This window comes from Ptychodera flava, chromosome 18 (genome assembly GCF_041260155.1).
Source record: "Ptychodera flava strain L36383 chromosome 18, AS_Pfla_20210202, whole genome shotgun sequence".
Lineage (NCBI taxonomy): Eukaryota > Metazoa > Hemichordata > Enteropneusta > Ptychoderidae > Ptychodera > Ptychodera flava.
In genome coordinates this window covers 7,082,021-7,103,812 of record NC_091945.1, presented here as the reverse complement: position 1 = coordinate 7,103,812, position 21,792 = coordinate 7,082,021, and the positions used below count along the sequence as shown (strand labels likewise).

At 34.9% G+C, this 21,792-nt stretch overlaps 1 protein-coding gene across 1 annotated transcript in view; it reads left to right on the top strand.

Annotated features, from left to right (window-relative positions):
• The window catches only part of LOC139116742 (myeloid differentiation primary response protein MyD88-like), a 30,905-nt gene extending 9,113 nt beyond the window's left edge, over positions 1 to 21,792 (top strand). The window contains exons 2-5 of the mRNA XM_070679373.1: positions 4,991 to 5,137; positions 13,964 to 14,141; positions 15,839 to 15,930; positions 17,294 to 21,792. Coding sequence (XP_070535474.1) covers positions 4,991 to 5,137; positions 13,964 to 14,141; positions 15,839 to 15,930; positions 17,294 to 17,442 — 566 coding nt within the window. The 3' untranslated portion in view covers positions 17,443 to 21,792. The remainder of the gene's footprint in view (positions 1 to 4,990; positions 5,138 to 13,963; positions 14,142 to 15,838; positions 15,931 to 17,293) is intronic.

Below are 21,792 nucleotides of genomic sequence, written 5' to 3'. Positions count from 1 at the left end.
TTCAAACTAGAAGACAGATGTGTGATTTTCATGCTCTTGTTGATGAATTGAATGTAGAACAAGCTGCTGATTGTCTTTGGAAAATGTTTCAGACAGCTGCGGTTGGAATGAAACGTACAAATGAGTGTAATTCTAGATCAAGTAGAAATTCGTGTATTGAAAACTCCTGGTTTGATATCGAATGTAGAAAATTTAAGCGCATTTTAAGTACACGGGTAAACATATTTAGAAATAATTGATGCTTATGTAATTTAGCAGAACTTATAATTTGTGTATACGTGAGTACAAAGAGTTGGTCGCCCACAAAAAGAAAGATCATGATAGGTGTCATCTAGATAAATTAGTTTGTGCAGCCAGACAAGTAAATTCCAAGTATTTTTGGTCATTGGTAAAAGGGAGGTCTACCCCACAATCTTGTAATATAAATACTGATGACTGGTATCAGTACTTTGCAACATAGTTGAATACATCAAGTGTATCTAATGATAATTATCATCAATTGTATGATGAAATTACAGATTTTGTTGACAACTTTGAGCTAGATGTAAGAAATGAATCTGCTGATTTGGAGTCTTTAAATGCAAGTTGTAATTTCTTTAGATGAAGTTGACACATGTATTAACAGCTCAAAGTTGGTAAAGCTCCTGGCATTGATGGTATTTCTTCAGAATTCTATAAGAATTGTCCACATATAGCACGAGTAATGATGTGTAAATTTTTAACTCGGTCTTTGATTCTGGAGTTTTCCCCTCCTGTTGGTCACAAGGTGTTATTGCTCCAATTTTTAAAAAAGGAGACCGAGATCTTGCCAGTAATTATAGAGGAATTACTCTGCTGCCAATAATGGGTAAGATTTTCTGTAATATTTTAGACAATAGATTGCGCCATTGGATAGATAATAACTATCCTATAGTGGACGAGCAAGCAGGTTTTCGCAAAGCTTACTGTACTTCAGATAACTTGTTTATTCTTCATACAATCATTTCTAAATACTTGGCACACAAAAAAGGTCGACTGTATGTAGCTTTCATTGATTTTGAAAAAGCATTCGATCGGATTAACCACTACTGTATGTTTTATAAATTACTCAAATCAGGTGTACATGGTAAAATGTATAAGGTACTTTTCTCAATGTATCAACATGTTAAATCCTGTGTGAGAACACCAAATGGAATTACCGACTTTTTTAATTGTAGCCTAGGTGTTCAACAAGGCTCAGTATTGTCACCTTTATTGTTCAATATATTTGTCAATGATATTGGGGAAGTATTACAAAACACAGAGTATTTTTCTGGGGTGACATTGGCCTTCTTAAAATCATCTATTTATTATTTGCTGATGATTTAACCCTTGTTAGTAGTTCTAAAATTGGTTTACAGCGTTTATTGAACCAGTTGTATGATTACTGTAATACATGGAAATTAACTGTTAACATTAACAAAACCAAAATCATTGTTTTTAGAAGGGGTGGAAGTCTGAAAAAGTACGAAAAATGGTTTTATAATGGGCAACGAGTGGCAGTAACCTCCTTTCAAAGTTACCTGGGTATTGTTCTTTCATGGACTGGACAGTGGTTTCTAGCCCAAAAAGTCTGAGTGAACAGGCCAATAAGGCTCTTTTTAGTTTGAAAAGCTGTCTATGTAAATTTGGTAATATTCCAGCAACAATGGCTTTAAAAATATTTGACTGTAAAATCATGCCAATCCTCCTGTATGGCTGTGAAATTTGGGGATTTCATCCTGCACCAGATGTTGAAAAAATCCACAACAATATGCTGCGTTATATCCTCAGGTTATATCACAATACATCAATTATTGCCATGAGAGGAGAATTGGGCAGAGTGTCTTTAAGAGTACCAAGATATCTTAGAATTGTTAAATATTGGCTCAGAATTGTAAAAATGGATAGAAACAGGCTCACCCACAAATGTTATGTATTTCAGTTAGACAATATTGATGTGAACAGGTACGACTTTTGGGCAAAGAGTGTAAGACACTTATTACAAAGTTATGGTTTTGGGGAAGTCTGGAACCAACAAGGGGGGCAATGAATCTGCTTTTTTAAATATCTTCAAACAGAGATGCATCGATATTGACATGCAATCATGGCTAGAGGATATGAGTAAATCAAAGAAACTGAGTACCTATTCAACCTTTAAAAAACAACTTATTTTTGAGCCATATTTGAACTTTATTGACAAACCTGTATTTAAAATAGCATTATCAAAATTTAGAATTTCCGCACATACTTTAAAAATTGAGACTGGCAGATGGAATAATATTCCAAGAATTGATCGAACATGTGAAATGTGTAATTGAATCTTGTCGAGGATGAGTTCCATTTTCTTCTTGTCTGCCCAAAGTATAGAGATTTAAGATGTAAATATATTGCCACATATTATTTTAATCCACCGCTTGTATATAAATTTGCGATACTTCTTTCCACTTGTAATAGTACTACTTTGAGAAATTTAAGCAGATATATTTTCTATGCCACACAACTCAGGGAGAATACGCTGCTTAACCAGGGCAACAGTCTGTAACTTTTCCAGTGTTTGTAATACAGTATAAGATGTTATTTACTAGCGATCCTTACAATATATCGCTAACGTTTGTACTTCATGGCCGGAGGCCAATAGTACTGAAATAAAGAGTCTAGCTATCCCTTTACATAACAGGACATATGCATTTATATTGTAAATACCTGTATACATACCAATATAATTAACACCTTACAAGCCTTTGTTTTTCCAATTAATTAGATTATTAAAAACTTGAAACTTAAGCTCCTTCCTGTTTAATCATCATAGCAATATACATTAGTAGTGCTGATCGCGATTTCAGGTTTGTTACTAAATATAGTCTTACGAGCATGCCATTTGACAAAATTTGGACAATTTTTTATCCTTGCATTGATGGCTGTTGTTACAGCTTGTTGTCTGAGTTGTGAATTAGTGTGCCCTTTAGTATCCATTATGACACAAGCAGGTTTCATTTTTGTCATTCGTGCGGAAAGTGGGGACAAATATTCATTTTTGCATATTAATGAAAGAAAAATGATGTGATTTCCGATCAGCTCCACACTGTGTTATGAGTCCACAAAAATTGCCCATGGACTGATAATATGTTGACTTTTTGTTAAAAGATTTAAATCAAATCTGACAACATCACATGATATGCTAATGTTAGTGAAAACAAAGAAAGGGTAATATAATCCTTGATGATAGTACCTGGTCAGAGTTCATCACTTCATGGATATATTATGTTGTTGAAATTTCACCCATTCTTTTGTCAATAGCATACCTAATTTTGTGTAAATTATCAAATCAATCTATCTTCCACCACAAGCTCAATTTTATATTTTTGATATAAATCCTCAATTTCCAAATTTCCCTAAATTACACTTCTTCAGTTTCTCATATTTTTTAGACAGGGATTTTTTCCTGAAGTAAATATTTGGTTGCTGAGGTAATTAAAGAAGGCTTCCTTGCATAATTTCTGGACTTCCCTTTTCTGTCCTATTTATAATAAAGGACGGTTATTTCAGTTTTGAGAAGACAGTTGACTTTATAGTGATGATGATGTAATACAATGGTTCAAGTTTCTTGAACTGTTTGTTGAAGTTATTGTAATGGGGTCCAGTGCAGTCATCAAATTCAAAAGTTTAATGCCTCTATATTTATTATGCTGTAACTACAGGTCAAAGGTCGGGACAGTTTTTTTCTTTGTTCAAAATGAAAGTCTATTCCTGATGATTGCGGTCTTTATGAGCTATGAAAAAACTCGGGTCAAAATTTGAAAATTTGTAAAATTCAAGTCAAAATTATGTAAAATTGCTTGGCTATCCAAAACTTACATGTATGTTCAAGGCTATCAATCAAAAATTTATATATTTGAAATATGATTTCTTCATTTTGGAGGTAACCCTTCATTCTCCGTTCAACTCCTTTATTGTGAAATTGATTTGAGTATGGGGTATGACTAGTAGTGATTTTGCTGCATTCACAAATGGATTAAAATCTAGCCTAATACCCCCCTCCCCAACAATGGAAGATTCCACAGTGTACACATGCCAATTTTTTGTATCTCTTGACTGTCACTGATAGAGGATAGTCATGGACTTGACATATCAAGCTTGTACTCAGTTCAAAGCAAGACTGAAGATCGTGTAAATTGAAAATGGATTTACTGGTAACTTGCAAAGTTTCCAACAAATTCAAAGAGTTTTGAAAGATAAACGTAGGATGACATCTTCATGTGTCATTTTAACTTTGGCTATCATATACTAGTTGCACCACCCGTGAAAAGTTGAGAGACCAGTAGCTGTAACTTTTATCACTTATTCACTATTTTTTTGTTTTGTGTGTCAATTAGAAGTTCTTGTTCTACTTCCCAAAGCAGGTTGATATTACGCTGACTCACTGTGTACCTTGTCAACACAGTGTCTGTACATGAAGAACTGTTACTGTTTACATTTGAATTCTAGTCTGGATTCAAATTCATTTGTCTACGGTAACAATTCAGTCTATACATGTACAGGCTGAGTTGACAAGCTGTGTATCTCAACATGCTTTAGGGAGTAGAACAAGAAACTGTAGTTCACATAGTGAAACAACTGAAAAAATCAAAAGTTGAGACTAGTGGCCGTTTTATTTGCTATCATTCACCATGAAATTATCAATGTTTTTATGCCAATATTAGTCAAGTGTCCTCTTTTTCACATACTCTGATGATTGTTAATATAAATCTTATCTGTTTCAGTTCATCTCCTTGTTGCTAATATCAAAACATTCACATGCGATATCAATTTTGAGCCAAAATGCTGACACTAACTCAAACATTAAATGGTAGAACTACCAAATAATTTGCAAAACAAAAGTGAAAGTAAATTACAATATGATAAATTTGAAGGAACCATGACATCAATTGTGCTGCGTCAGTCAACTTGGATAACAATTTAGTACAATTTCAATATTTTTTCTTAATTCCAGAGAAAGACCTCACAGTGTGGCTTGAAAGCCAAAGGAACCATCCAGTTCAAGTCAATGAAGTCACAGAATCTCATCCCAGTACCTCTTATCCAAATTTACCTCAAACTGAAGAATTAAGAGGAATCACTCTACGAGATAAACCAAGTGGTAAGTACCATTGATGTGGCTCATTCTCAGAACACTTGACCATAACCTCCACATTCTAGCAATAACGATTTGGAGATCATAGTGATCGCTGGGGTCTTCAAACATTTATTTTTTTGTTAAAATACACCACATGGGATATGCTGTGCTTTACTAGCTTCAACTACAATGTAGTTTGACCTGATGGTGAAATATGAACTTGGCAGGATAAGCGTCAAGTGAATGCTATCTGGCAAGGTTACGGTTAAATGGTAATCCTGCCAGACGTCCACTGCCTCATGTGCTCAGTCAAATCTAGATGTATTTTCACGGATTTACTCTGTTATAGCAAGTTTGGTCACTAAAATCAAATTTTACAGTATCTGAGTATTCAGGGCATTCAAATATTCAAATCTTTGTTAAATATAACATGTGGGACAAGTTTTGCCTCACTCCAGGTTGTAACCAACTTGACCTGATGGTAATATATGAACTTGGCAGGATAAGGGTTCATAACGAAAGGAAACAGTTCAATATGAGCAGGAAACACAAAACGTGTCATGACTATTCACTTTGGCATTGATAGGGTTAGTTGGAGGACACAAGAGGGCTGTCAGTCGGTAGAATACAGGACAATTTTTCAACATTTTCACTGGCTAGTTGAGTTTGCTAAACGTGGTGATGGAATAATCCACAAATTTGTTTCATAAGTACCTCTCAGTTGTCATGGCCTAGTGTTCAACACATAGTAAATGTAGGGCATAAAAATATAAATATCACATATAAACAGTGTTTGAATTTATTTGTGTGGGGAGAAATAAGATGCAGAAAGGGGAGGGTAAAATCCATTGGCAAGGAGAGGACAATCTTCAGTGATCTTCAGTGATTGGGTGAGTGGCAGGCAGGGAGTTACATGCAGCGTTTCATTTTATTGAGTTCAAAATACCATACTTTATCAGCCATTGAAACCCAGTAGTAACATGTGTACAGCGATGACGTCACATAAAATGTGTGTCAGGGATTTCACAGGGGAAACCCCTAAAGTATCAGATTTCAACCATTATAGTAAGACCACTTACTGACATTACAGTAGGCCTCGGCTTGGAACATCGATTGGGAAACATTCATTTTTTCCCACCCTGTTCAAATTTGAATTTTTTTTTCCAAATTGGCTGGTTTTTAAACAAATTTGATTTTGAATCTACAGGAACTTTTTTTTTCTCTCCCAAACAATAGTCCCAGCTCTTTTTTGTGAACAGGTTAAGTCACTGAAGCCATAGGGATATTGTCAACATTTCTGTTTGGTATGTCATTTGCAGGTTCTTATTTTCATTCCCAAACCATGTTTAAATCCCTATTATTCAGCCTGTCAACACATTGTCTATTGATGTAAAATGTAATGTTATTGTTTACATTTGAATTCTAGTCCTGACCAGCTAGAATTCACTTGCCAACAATAACAACAAAATATACTGTGTATCTCAACATGTTTTTTGGGAGTAGAACAAGAAACTGTAGTTCACGTTGTAAACAGAAACAAAAGTTGTAGCTATTTGCCCTTTTAAATACGTTGTTCAAAAATAATCGCAATCACACCCATCCGTAATCCATAACACTAGGTCAAAATTCGTAATACACTAGTTATAAACATAGACACAAAACAGTACAGAACAGACAGTAAAACACTAGTACACACAACAAAGTCAAATTCATGAAAGAAAGATATATGGACCTCAAACTTAATCTTATTAGCATGTTTGCATTGGACAGTACTAGTAACTAACTTTTGATGCCTTATTCAGTAACTTTTCCATATATCATTAAAAGAGTTGTTTAAGTCATGATCAAAATCAAGTGGCAGGGAGGGGGCAATCTTGGATTGGTGATAACAAGAGGGACAAAGAAGAATTTTACGCAGCCTCCTATTTTATTTGGTTGAAAATACCAGTACTTGGGCCAGTGTTAAAAACGCCTTTGCTTGCACATTTGTGAAATTGACAATGTGATTTGATGATTTTCTGAATTTGTCAAATTTTACAAGACTGTGTTCAGATTTTAAGTAGGAAAGTACCAATGAAAGTCTTTTAAAATATTTATTTTCATGTGACTCATCCATACAGAATATTTTTTCTTTGGCTTTCACAACTGAATGTATTTTACCATGTATCCATTTTGTCTGATATGATAAGTTTGACGCATACATAGGGAAATGGCAATATTAATTACACCTGTGCATTACAAATACCAACATAACATGTGTCAAACATGTGTAGGAAATAGTAAAGATAATCAAGTTCATGTAACTCAGCCTGTAGTGATCTATAATAATAAAATATTTATTGCTTATTTGTATTAAAATAGAGGATTGATATCACATTTTCTAGCAATAAAAGAGTTATATAAAAATAAGTTTACATTTTTCTGACGTAGCAAGATCTACTTGCTGAACAACAAAACACAAGTCGTTGTTAGTTTGGCTGAGTGGAGTACAACTACAAATAGATACATGTACATTGCTATAATCCCAGGAAGTGGCGATGCCTTTTTGTCATGCACATTGCAAATAATCTACTTCCATGTCTGTCAGTTCCTGTAGCTGGTATCTGAAATACATACTGCATGGCAACTAGATCATACTCTATAAATCATCTGAAACTCTTCTCAGATTTTAAATGAACAGTAGTTCAGAGTGACTGTAATTATAATAAATTGCTTGGAGAAAAAAATCATCACAGTATAAATTCCATTCATTTTGGTTTTGCTTGATAACAGAAACAATCAGTTGAAAAATGACGGCAAAAGATTGCAAGGTTACCTTGATGAATATAGATAGTGTTGAGGTTTTTCCATAATTAAATTGCGTCAATTTTTGTAGATAACTGCTTTTTTTGAATTTATAGAGAAAGCAATTTAGGTTCTTTTTGAAATTTAGTGTTACGGGGCTTTTCCTCAGTTATGTGTACGCTACATTTCCATTACAATGGGAGTGTAACACTGACGAGAGATCCTAGACTATTTGAAATTAGGATGACTTCAAGTTTTACTGTCAAGGTGCATACTGTCACTTTTGTTTTGGTAGTCCAGTATCTAAACCTTGTTTCAAACTCAAAACAATACATGTATGAGGGCCAGATACTAGACATCTGTTGGCAGGAAATCTAAGGTTTCATATGGCAGAACAATGAACTGTAAATTTTTTTCAAAGACACATTCTGGTTGAATCATCTGCGTCAGGTTATGGAGCACCCTTTTCACATAAATGGAGAACTTATCTTGCATAAACAAATTCACCGAGCCATGCAGTTTTTGAGCAGCATCCCTGGTTCCTGATACAACTTTGACACTGAGGTGGAATGTACTCAGTAATGTATGGACTGGTTGTTGATCTGTTAAAAAAATCATTCAAGCCTTAATTGTTACTTTTATTGGACGCCTTTTGGGACTCGGGATGAACATTAAGTTTTCACCATGGTTCTGTCTACATGAATTTAATTGCAAAAAGTAAAATTTTCCCCTCAGAATTTTCATTTGAAATTGCAGCCTTTTTGAATTGGAAATATCAATATTAACTAAATCCTGCGTAGTGTACTTTGCTTTTAAAAAAGTCACCTGTGAATTACATTTTTCAATCATGAATATAAAAGTTTTATTTCTGTTTCTGATGCATTCATTACCTCAACGCTCCATGTATTAAAATTAACATTAATCGATTTACTTAAAATCTGCTCTAATATTATCATGGAATATTCAAACTCTGAAAAAAATCTCTCATACTATGTTCGCATAAGAAGCTGTTTGTAATTTGATATAAAAAGGAACAGGTTCCTCATTGGCCGGCGTAGCAATTCAGTGTTGAAGGGAATGTGCATCAACAAACATACTGTGTAAAGTATTGCTGAGTATTGCCAGGGTGAGGTACTAAATTCAAAAGTAATGATTTCAGTGGGTGGATTGTTTGCTTTGTAGTGTGGGTATTGTTGTGACTCTGTTGTTTTCATTTGTTAGACTACAATCCACATTTTCTGCGTGTTGACTAAGAGCATTATGAGACAATTTTGTGTTGTCTAACAATAGCCAGGAATTTTATCACCTATTTCTAGTCCAATTCTGTCCTGCCAAAGACGTCTTCCACCCATGCACTTGGACCAAACCCATCTATTCTTATTGTTACAGGTGGTTAATCAATAGAAAATATGGTAATACACACACCTCAAAAAAACATTTCTTAAACTTTCAATCATCCTTTGCTTAAGAAAACCATAAACTAATCTTCCTTACTATCAAGAATAACAAGCAAAGGTTACCGAAAAAATTTGACCAGAATAGCAAATTATCTCAAATTCATGGTACTTTTTTGTACTTCAAATGGCGTTATTCTACTATTTCTAGCATGATCTCTTCTTTAGGGTATGAACCATGTTGGAAAAATTAATTCTGTAGATGAGTTTTTGCAATATCAGAAACGTGTCTAATTTTCAGTACAGATTCCAAAATGAAGTCCACATAAGCTGAAGACAAGGAAACAACAAGAAAAGTGTTACAATTTCAAAATTGTCGCCAAGGGCTTTAATAGGCATATCCTGTTTTTATATCATGTCACCACAATATCCCGTTTTCAACGCTGTATCACGGAATGGCCCAGACAAAGATGTATTTTCTCAGATATTTGTTTTGTTGTAAGATTGTGCTGATGATGTAGTCCTTATGCCACCAAATGAAAAAAAAATGAAATCTATGTTATGCAATTGCTAATAAGTATTGTAAACTATGGATAATGTCAGTTAATGAAGAGAAGTCTAATATTTTGACAGTAAATAAGAAAGTTGACAAATACAAAGAATGGACAATCGGTAACCTTAGAATCATCTGATTATAAATATCTAGGCTACTGGATGTCACGTCATCTCTCTGACCATACTCATTTACCGGTTATGAAAATAACATCAAAATTTGACAGCTTGTTTCCTCTAATGAAAGCAATCCTTGGCAATCATGCAAACATTATTAGAACTAATTATGGTTTGTCCTTATGGAATCATATTTCACGTCCTGCATTAGAATATACAGGAGAAATATTGATACTTAGCACAACTGACATAGAAAGTCTTGAAAGAATGCAACGCTTAGTGGGTAAATTCATCCTAAAAGCATGCAGACGACCTTGTCTTAATCGCTGCTTCAAAAGAAGGTTTGCAGAGAGAGTTAAATACACTACACTAAATCCTATATTTACAAGCAAGCAATAAAATATTATTATTATTATTATTATTATTACGGCAAATAAAGCCATTCTTGGTGACCTTGGTTGGAATACTATGAGAAGTTGACTTGATATCATGAAACTTAAATATTTTAAGAGACTCTGTGATATGGATAATTCAAGGTGGACAAAACTTGTCTTTAATCACCCTAAGTTAATTAACAATGGAGCTGAATACAACCTAAAACAGTTGTGTTTGTGAACTGGACAAAATCTGCCAATGGCATAATAACAAATTTAAACATAACGAACACTGATCAGCTCACTGATCAAAATATTAAACAAATTGACCTTGACTATGATGAAAATGAATGGAGAGAAAATATAACCAAAAAATCTACCCTAGCTCACTATCAAAGATAAAAACAAGCTACAAAGTGAAGCTTATATAAAATCTATCAATGATTTCAAGGGTGCTCAATTAAGGTTTAAAGTAAGATCATATACTCTTGGTCTGAAATATGAAAAGAGAAGGTGGGAAAACAATGAAGATGATTGCACATGTTCTTGCTGTGGAAAAGAAGATGAGACATTGGAACATTTTCTTTTCAAATGTGATCAGTTCACAACAGAAAGACAAAATTAATGACTGATACTGAAGAAATGCTGTTGAATAATAGCAAATTGAACTTACTCAAGCATTTCAGAGAAAGAAAGGAGTTGATATGTTTTTTCCTGGGTGATTCTACAAAGAATTACAAGAAAGATCAGTACAAAGAAATTGACAACATTTTCAGACATTTCTTAACAGGTATAGTAGATATAGCAGGAAGAAATTTTTAATTTAACTAACATTTCCTTTTTAGCTTTAGTCTCTAACTATGGTTTGATTGATAATAATGGCATGTTTTCTTTGTTAGATTTTTTCAGCTATCTGTACTGTAACTTTTTATTTGCATTTCCAGTGCCCAGTGTAATTTGCTGCTCCTGTTGTTTTCAGTGAGCCCCTGCTTAAAAAGAGTTACAACAAATAAATACAAGACAATGATAATAAAGTTTTAAAGTGTTGTACAAGGAATAACAAAGATGATAGTGGAAATGCAGTTACATTGCCGGTATGGTTTTACAGAATGTCAGTCGGTAGTGTAGAATGCTAAAACAGATGAATAACTGTGCTGTGATACATCTTGGCAATTCAAAGGAAATTCCAAGATTTCACCCTATTGTCCCATGGAAAATAGCACATTTGAGTCACCAATAATCTACTCAAGGCTTGTTCTACATTTATTGTAAAAGTCATAAAATTCACATCTTCAGATCAAGTTCCAAATCAAACACCGACCTGAAATTACAACTTCTTTTGAAATCATTCATGTCATAGCAACACTACTGTACATGTACTTGAATACAGGATGTGTGTGGGTTCCCAATGGGACTGTCAACATGTTTTACCGGAATCCCAGTGCTTTCTACCACTTATCACTGTGTAAAACTCACAATTATTTTCAGTATGCTACCTATATTTGAAATTAAAATGGCTGCTTTCTCTAAATTATCTCTATGGGAAATTAAATTTTCTATTTTTACAAAAAACAAGAAAGTGAAAACTTAATTTAGTCCTCAAGCTTCAAAATGCGTCCGTTCTTGTAGCACGTATAAGCAAGGTATTGTACAAATTTTAGAACCCTTACATCTGTTTAATAGCTAGGTACATTATTGTCACTTTGTTGGACCTGTACTTCTGGTAAATGTGTATACAAGGTATAAGTTTTATCCCACTGTACATAGCATCAAATCAAGAAACATTAAAGCTGCATATAGATATGTACAAGACATTTTATCCTGTGTACCATGGAAAGGTTTACACATAATGATAGTTTCTTCCTGTGTGGAATTTACATATTCAGTATTTTTCAATATGATTATCATTTTAGGGAAAGTAAAAATCAGAAACAATTGTAATATTTTGATTGAATATATTTTTCATGACTGGCAGATACACATGTAAATTGTTGCTCGCAAGATATCTGATATGTTATTGTCTTTGAAAGTGACTGTAGAGATCGATGCTATGTTGCCCAACTTGGAAAGCAATTTTCATAGCCTGACAATCAGATATATTTGTATAGGTTGTAGTCAGTGTACAGTGTTTGCATGTCAGAATTCTGACAGCAAACCCGTGTTGCCTTTCCAAAGTGCTGATATACTGGTATCCACATTGTAGTTTGTACATACAGTGGTGATATCAGTACAACATCCATACCACTTAATGTTTGTAGTCTGTACACACTCATTTTGGGGGAGGTTTTGTAGTCCAATGCTATGCGTATTATACGGCTGCAGAGGAGCAAATGTTGTACTAACCACAGTGCATGGAAATAGCAAAATTTGGACCTTTCCGTGTGCCGATATTTGTAATACCTCAAGAGGGCATTTCTTTTGGTAGGGTTAATCAATACTTGATGGACGCTTAAAGTGCCTCAGTCAATCTTTAAATTTTTTTCTTCAGTTCACAAATTAATTGTATAAAGGAATTAGACAAATAAAGGGTTCTCAACCAAAGTTTTGCATGTTAAGACAACAGAAGGAAATGCTTGAGTACTTGCTGCTCGTACCAAGAATATCCACACCTTTCTTAATTTGGGTGTGGTCAGTCTTGAACACACAGATCATACCTTATTCATAAACAGCATATTTTTGAGTAACATTAAATCCTAGGCAGCTATACTTATCAGGTAAGACATTATAATGGGCATGTGTACGGGCAGTTCCTTGGCAATGCTGACATCTGGAACATTCTGACGGGTCAGACCATGGGTATTGCAATAATCCTCTGCAATGTCCTTGGCCAGGTTTGTACATCCTGCCTGGCCTTCTGGTGAAATTGTGATATTGTATTCCAGACATTGAGAAAACCACATACTAGATGTAACAAAACATGGAATCAGAAAAATTGTAATAAAAGTATGAGTCTTAAGTACTGTCAGACATAATCCAGCTGTGAAATTTCAATTCTTTGACACATTTGAATAATTATAGCCTCAGTAGACTAGTGAAATAATATGAAAAAGATTTTGAATAAATACATCAATACATATTTGAACACCCATTCATGTCAATGATGGTGGATTGTATTGTTAACTTTGACTGCAAACATAATTTAGTGACTTCACCAGACTAAACTTTGATTTGACACTTTGGGCCAAGATTAATCTTGATGGATGAAGTGTGATAGTAAAATAAGCCTATACCCATCCTCAATGGATGGTACCACTGCTTGAAATATCAGTGGTTAAAGATGCATGGTCCTACTGTACTTTATACAAGATTTTCATCCAGGGACCTGGTAATCCATTACCTTGTATGATCAGAGTATTCACTCAGTGTCCACGTCATTGCTTTAGGTTCTTCTGGTACATTCACCAATTCATGAAGACTTTGAAATGAAATACCAAGGGTTGCGCATTCAGTATTTGTTGAATGCTTTCATCTCTTGTTTTCAGCCGGTCATGATGCATTTACCTGCATTCACTACATAGAGGTCCGCTTATGGCATAGAGTGCATTTTGTTAAAATTCTTGATGGCTGTATACAGGTAGATACTGCTTTGGTATTGATATTTACAAAGGTTCATTTCATTCCGTCTCCAGGGCCAATTGAAACCTTTGACGCGTATGTGTGTTTTTGTGAAGAAGACCGAGATATTGTGCACACAATGATGAGGGTACTAGAAAAACCTCCGTACAACTTGAAATTATGTGTGGACTTTAGAGATCTTGTACCAGGGGCAGCTTATGTGACTGCTACAGCTGAACTTATCAGAAATAGGTAAGTAGACATTAGTCTTACAATTCAAGCTGCATTACCTTCCATCATGTGGTCAGGCCCAAACCCATCGTTATCAATATTGAGTATGGACCTTTTAAGGTAAAACGTGCCTCGGGGACAGATATTCGGACTCTCAAACTTTTCCTTTTCTGATATACCATCTGTGGGGGCTCATTTTAAAGCTCTTGGTGTAAGGAAACTTTTCACTGGCTTAGTTTTTCGAAATTTAAAAATTTTGTTTTTCTCCATAGAGTTAACACAGGGATGACAGCCATTTTGGATTTCAAATATCGGCATATCTTGGGTTATTTGTTTGTCAAGTACCAAAATTTACACAGTGACCCCTGATTTTAATTCTTGATTTTGAAAGAGAATGGTTGAAAGATTCCTTAAGGAAAGTTTGAGCAAAAGTTTAAGTTTTTCACTTTTGAGGTGCATACTACCTTAACAGAGAACTGGGATGAACCTTTCACAACCAGACTCTGGCACATTTCCATGGATATTTTTATACATAACATCTTTAGCAACAGAGTGCTAATTTTGACAGTGCTTTAAGTGTAATATTCTACTGATATATTACAAATATTTGTTTTTTGCATATCATCGCCAATCAGTCCTTTTTTCAATGATATAGGTTGCATAGCCTGTAGTGATCTACCTATCTTTTCAATGCAAGTCAAAATGGTCACCTTTACAATTTCATACATGTAAATTTGCACAGATGTGGTAGTTTCTTCAAACAAGCTGTTGATAGGAAGAAAAGATTATTTGTGAGTAGCATCATGATTAGAAGTGGTGAAATTTACAGTGATATTTGAGAAAATCATTGAGTTTAACTAAATTTGTGTAAATTGTGGCAATTAACCACCAATGGCCTTATGATTTCATCCAGATATAGACATACAGACAAAATAGTCGCACCTTTTCCCAGTACCTGTGTGTGATTCATTATCAATTAATCAATATAATCTGTCATGTCTAAAATTGTCAGTCACCTACCTACACAGGTGTAGCTAACTGAATAGTAGGAGGAAATGCATTGGAAATTACACTCAGTATCGATGGTAATAATATGACAGAGGAGATGGTGGGTGGGTGCTGTTTAACCCACCCCCGGAACCCACCTACCTACACCTACATCCTGTATATTGTGTGTGGCTATTCTTGAATTGTGTGTAGCTATTCTTGAATTGTGTACGTATTCATAAATACAACTTGAGTAGGACACACAATAACAACAGACGATGTTTTTTCCAAGTTGTCTGTAGCTTAAGGAAATTTTAATATACCTTTTTCCTGTTATCCCACAATGCATTGCTGCAACCTTTTAAAACTCTGTACATGTACTTAAAACAAGACCAGATGTGTTTTGTTGTATACAGAGTGTATCACGTTGTCTAGTAATACAATTCATAATGGCAAAAAATTTGGTGCCTTGTGTTTTGATCTGTGATCTGTGAGAATGTATTATACAGATCAGCATCAACCACATTTGCTATAAGTTACTCAGCCTGGCATGAAAAATACCATGGAACCGGTGATAGGACTATGGACATGTATGTTGATGGAAAACATTTTTATTTATTACGGTGAATATAGAATGTTTTCTTGTGATCTTGTTGGAGCAGCAAAAACTTGTAACTTTTTCCTGATTTATTTTTTATAACCTAACTGGTCAACTTTTGTATTTCTTTAAGGTGCAAAAGAATGATTATAGTCTTATCACCAGAATTTCTTGAAAGTGAAGCATGTGATTTCCAAGCTAAAGTCGCTCTCACATTTTCACCAGGTGAGTTATCTGATGATATGATTATGACAGTGATAACTTGGGTAATGATGTAAGCTGAATATTGATAATGAAACTTGTAATTTACGTTGTAACACCAGGAAATCCATGGGACAGATATTATCAAAGACGTGAAATGTGCCAAGTTACTACATAGAATCATGTATTGACAGGCTTGATATTGTTGCTGAACACAGAGAGAGCCATAAAGTGCAGAGCACGGCTGAACTGTTCAATCTCTTGACCTGATGTGATCCTCTGTATTACAATTTGTCTGTCGCATACAATTGAGAATTAGTCTCATCTTTAGTTGCCCAAGGGATGGACCATATGATCTTGGAAAGGGTGGTCAGACACTCACATATGCATTTTTTCTCATTCCATGTTTTTGACAATTCCTTGTTGATTTAGCATTGCACGTACCATATATTCACCTCCAGAATTTCAATTTTTTAGCCAGCTGGAGCGTGTTATGAATAGACAATATGTCTGCAAAATATTTCGGCAAGTTTCCTTCTGCAGAAGTCGTTTCTGCTGGATGCCTCCCCTTCCAGATCTAATGGTGGATCCCTCCTCTCCGTTCCTCCAAGGATATAATGGTGGCCCCCTTTGCATCAGTAGTTTATTAGTCCCCACGGACACCGTCCGGGGGGACTTATAGGTTTGGTCATGTCTGTGCGTGCGTGCGTCCGTCCGTGCGTCTGTGCGTCCGTCCGTTCACGCAGATATCTCAGAGATGCCAAGGTCAATTTCTTTCAAACTTTGCACAAGGATTGTACCCTACCCCATACAGATGCACGTCGATTTGTTTCACAATGCGATCAAATTTGGCCGTGTTAGAGGACTTTTTAGTTTTCACCTCCATAGACTCCCATGTATAAGGCAGTCTCCATAGACTCCCATGTATAAGGCAGTCCATAAACTCCCATGTATAAGGCAGTCCATAGACTCCCATGTATAAGGCAGTCCATAGACTCCCATGTATAAGGCAGTCCATAGACTCCCATGTATAAGGCAGTCCATAGACTCCCATGTATAAGGCCAAGAAAAATAAAAATTTAGTTTCTCATCGTATTCATATTGCAAAAAGGATGCAGTGACACAGTTTTTTTATTATGTTTAATTGAATTCAGTCATACATGGTTATGAGCTCCTTGTATTTTTACAAACTTCCTGTTTCAGTTTCCACAATATCACACAGTTATGAGTGTCAAGGACAGGAAATCAAACGTTTTATTCTGCTGTGTTCAGAGATAATGTCAATAACATTCAGATATATGAAAATAAACCAAATATACCTCAATTGTTTTCCATTATGTTTATTACTTCACCATAATTTTCTATCTTTCTGTTGTTTTGTTTCTAGGTGCAAGGATGAAACGCATTGTTCCCATAATGTACAAGCGTTGCGTAGTTCCACCAATACTGAAGCATGTCACGATATGTAACTTCACAAAAGTGGATCTGCAAGAGTGGTTTTGGGAAAGACTCTATGCTGCCCTCAATCTGAAATAGAGATATTTATAGGCATATGATAAATTAAGTGTAAATATTTATCAATCAGTTTCCAGACCAGATTTGCTAAATTTAACACATTCTCAGCTATAGTTTGGTCCCAACCTATTGTTATCAATAGGGTTTTTGTGGACCTGTTTGCATAGAGGGGGTGGGGTGGAGGGTTGTGGGGGTGACAGGTGACAGTAACCTTTATTTTTGTAAAGGGCAGCATAGCATGTATCTTTTATAAAATGATCATTAAATATTGTGTAAAGTTATGATTTTGCATGTCATATTCATAAAAGCAGGTGATTTCACTGATGCGTAGATCTGTGTCATTGATAAGAACAGATCAGTGTGCAAAAATCTTATGAAATTACTGCCTATGTGCACCATATCATGCTAAAATGCTCTCGCAGGCTTCCTGTCGTGAACACCCTCACAAAATTTCAAGGGTCAAAATTCTTGTGTATTTGGTAGAAACACTTTGTTCTCTATGGTGTGGCATTGAATAGTACAAATCAATGCTATATTTTGTGTTATGCACTATATAAATTATGCATAAAATGCATCATACTATGCACTCTCTGTATCTATCTGTAAACCAATGAAAGAGCACATTCACATGAAAGACTTGACTGGATTGGCTAAAGTTACTATCCACTCCCACTTTAACCAATCCAAAGCTAGCTCATATAATTTTACTATTAAAGATAAAACTGTCTTCCTTATGTCATGATCATATTCTCAGGCAGTATTTTTGAAGCATTTCTTTTCTTAACCCGTTCCAGTGTCCAAATATTCTGAGTAATAGTGTTGAATTTTCATATGAAATTTAAACTAGTACATTTTGATGATTCATTATATTATCAATCAGATTACAATTAGGTGCTATTAAAATATTCTACTCTCAGTCCTGTCAAGCAAGCGTCAATTGCCTCTCTGCTCACAGCCAATGAGAGCAGCAAAGATATGTAAAGGGAGAAAAATGGCCATCTCTATGTCTGATTTTCATCAGGTTGCTTACACATCATTTGCCATCGGCTGTCTTTGTCTTCAAATGATGAACAAAGCTGTCCTTTTAATTTGTATTTTAGTGATGTCAAACAGCCCCGCTTAGAGTTTTCTCAAACTGATTGTCGCCAGAAAACTAGGGAAGATTTTTGTCAAGGTTTTGACCATGTAAGGGTTGTAAAGGGACAGTAATTGTAACTTTTGATATATCCGTTATAGATTTTGTGTCACAGGAAACATGATTTTTGATTCCTAGTGCTGAAAGGATGTTGAAATTCCAAGTCATATCCTTCCAGACACAATACATTGTATATAGGGTGCAGTGTTATCATCGGCAAATGAATGTGCCTTGGGGACAGATATTTGGACTCAAACTTTTATAATTCTTTTCTGATCCAGCACTTGTGGGGGCTTATTTTAAAGCTATCGGTCTAAGAAAAATTTTCACACTATTAGTTTTTCAAAAATCAAAAATTTCATTTTCCTCCATAAAGTTAACACAGTGATGGTGGCCATTTTGAATTTCAAATGTTGGTAAAGCTCAGGTAATTTGTTTCTCTAGTACCAAATTTTGCACGGTTACCCCATGATTTTTATTCTTGATTTTGAAAGAAAATGATTGAAAGACTCCTTGGGAAAGTTTGAGCAATCATATTTGTTTTAATCCTCATCCTGCCAGACAGTATCACTTCCCCATCTGCCAAGTCAGTAAAAAGAGGTTTTGAGCCAAAACCTGTACATATTTTTTACCCACTTTGCAGGTATAATAGAGCAGGTTTAATCAGTAAAATCATAATGACAGTATCTATATTTAATGGGCCTTCAAATGGTCAAGTCTTTGATAAAATGTAACGTATTGGATGTGCCATATCTCACTTATTGTAACCGACTTTACTTGATAGTGGAATTGAACTTGGCAGGACAAGAGTTAATACTTGTCTCACCACAGTTACAAACACAACCTAAATAAATGAAAAAAAATGATAAAAAGTTACCCAAGCTGTTGTTATCATTTACATCTTGTGTTGTTCCAAAGTAACTCGCCGCACCTTAAGAAAAGAGATTTCAGTAGATAGTATAGTGGACACAGATAGGGATTTCCATTAATCGCTTGTAACTGAGGGTAGAATGCACAATTAGTTAGAGCGCCCTCAAACCTTACTTTCATATCCAAAGGTTTGTGTGTGCTAAGTTTCCATTGTGTCTGAACTACATGTAAATGAAAGATGACAGCATTATCCTCACTGAGCAATAACAGTTATGTTAAACACTGCCTTTACTCTGATGTAACAGTTCAGTTATGTCTGGTTGTGTATACAGCATACCTCATCCAAGATGTCTGTCATAATTCGTTATTTATCATGACATGTCGTATGTATCAATTAGGCACTGACATATGTAAAGTCTCTCTTACAAGTGAACGGTGTTTGAAATCGTTAGCTGATAGGTTAATTGTTGAAACTGCTGTTACCTTGGTTTGAATGCACACCAACTCACACCCAATATTCCAGAAAAAGTAAAGCATAGACGATACTTATGTCTGTGATGTGCACAAGTTATGGCAGAAAGAATGTTAAAACTTTGAGTTTTCAGAGTATAAAAATTGATGATTGTTGCACTTTTACACATTGGCAAGGCATATTGGGGTAACCCTATACAGTTGTGTCACCTTGGACCTGTGAGTCACACAGCATATAGTTATCTCCATGGCCTTTTAGGAAACAAGTGTATACTGATACCGACATGGCCAATAAGCATGTTAATGATACAATGGTGTTTGTGTAGAAGGTAGTTGCTGCCCTGTGATTTTGCGAGATGGCATGAAGGGTTGGTTAGAAACTTACCATAAGAGTTTTGCCATCAAGTGATCTGTATGTTTGTATAAAATGCCATAAAACTCAAACATGAGTTTTGTATCGTGTCATTTCTGAATAGCACAGGTATTTAAGAAAGTGATCTCATTTCTTGAATTGAACATTTCATTGTCTAAATGATAAAACAAATGAAAGTCTTTGTTGAAGTTTATAAGATTGCAATGAACATTCAGTAATTTATATTCAAATTGTAAGATTACAGTGTTTTTACAGATGTTAAATTTCTCTTTGACTGCACCATTTTACTGTGGTCTCCATTTTTGCATTGTAAACATGGACTTGCTGTTTTAATTTGTAAATTTTTACAAAAAAAATATATTTTTATATGATTAGCAGATATTATCCATCTATATCTTTGTTTATCTGTCTGTTTAGACTGCAATATGTGTTGGCCTAGCTGTGTGTGGCGTTTAGTCTCTCTAGTTGTGTACCTTTCAATCACCATAACTGTGTATCTTTCAATCTCTATAATTGTGTGTCTCTCTGTGACATTGTCCACTGTCGTGTGGTTCATCCATTGTCTTGTGTCTGTATCTGTGATAGTTTTTCTACGACATTGGGGTGATAATGGTTTATTGATTGATTGATTGATATCGTCATGTTTCTTTAGCAAATATCTGTCCCTCGTAAATGTCTATGTTACTCTCTGATATCAGGGGTTTTTTTAGGCCATGTCTGTCTGTCTGTCTGTCTGTCTATCTGCATGTCTCATTGACTTATATATCTGCATTCTGACATCTTTTCTGTTCATTTGATGTCTCTGTATCCACTAGCTGCTATGTGTCTCTGACGTCTGGTCTGCCCCATGACATTGTGATGTCTAATTGATGTGTGACATCCTTTCTCCTTTTCTGACACGTCTTGTCGCTATCTGTTGTAACTGATGTAAATTCTTTTTAATGTTTGCACACAAAGCTCTATCCAATTATTGTATGTAGTTAGTGCATTCTCCATTCCTAAACATACTTTCTTTGAATTTTTCATTTCAAATCTCTATGTACCATGTGTCAACATGCTATCTATTGTAATATATTGTTTCTGTGTTTGAATAAATAGAGAATCCTTGTAGCACTGAATTAACCTCAAGTGACCTTTGATAGTTGTCAGAGATTTAACTAAGAGCCAATGATAAGGCAGGTCGATGTAATGTCATTAACTTTTCCTCAGACTTTGCTGCATTGAAGAAATAAAGTTTGAGAGTTTTGCCATCCAATGGATTCTGTAACTGCTCACAATTGACTATACTGTATTTGTATGCAAACGTGTGTGGTGCACTAACACTTCTTGAACAATGATATCAACACCTTTAATCCTTCAAGTCACATTGAATATTTTTCAAGTCTAGACTGTACTTTTTATTTTAATAGACACTCCACTTTCTGCTTGATGGTGTCAACAAGTGCAGTGTTGGTAAGGCTTAAGATATGAATTGGTAGTATATTCTACCTCGAATTTGTAAATAAAGTTTAACTTGACATTA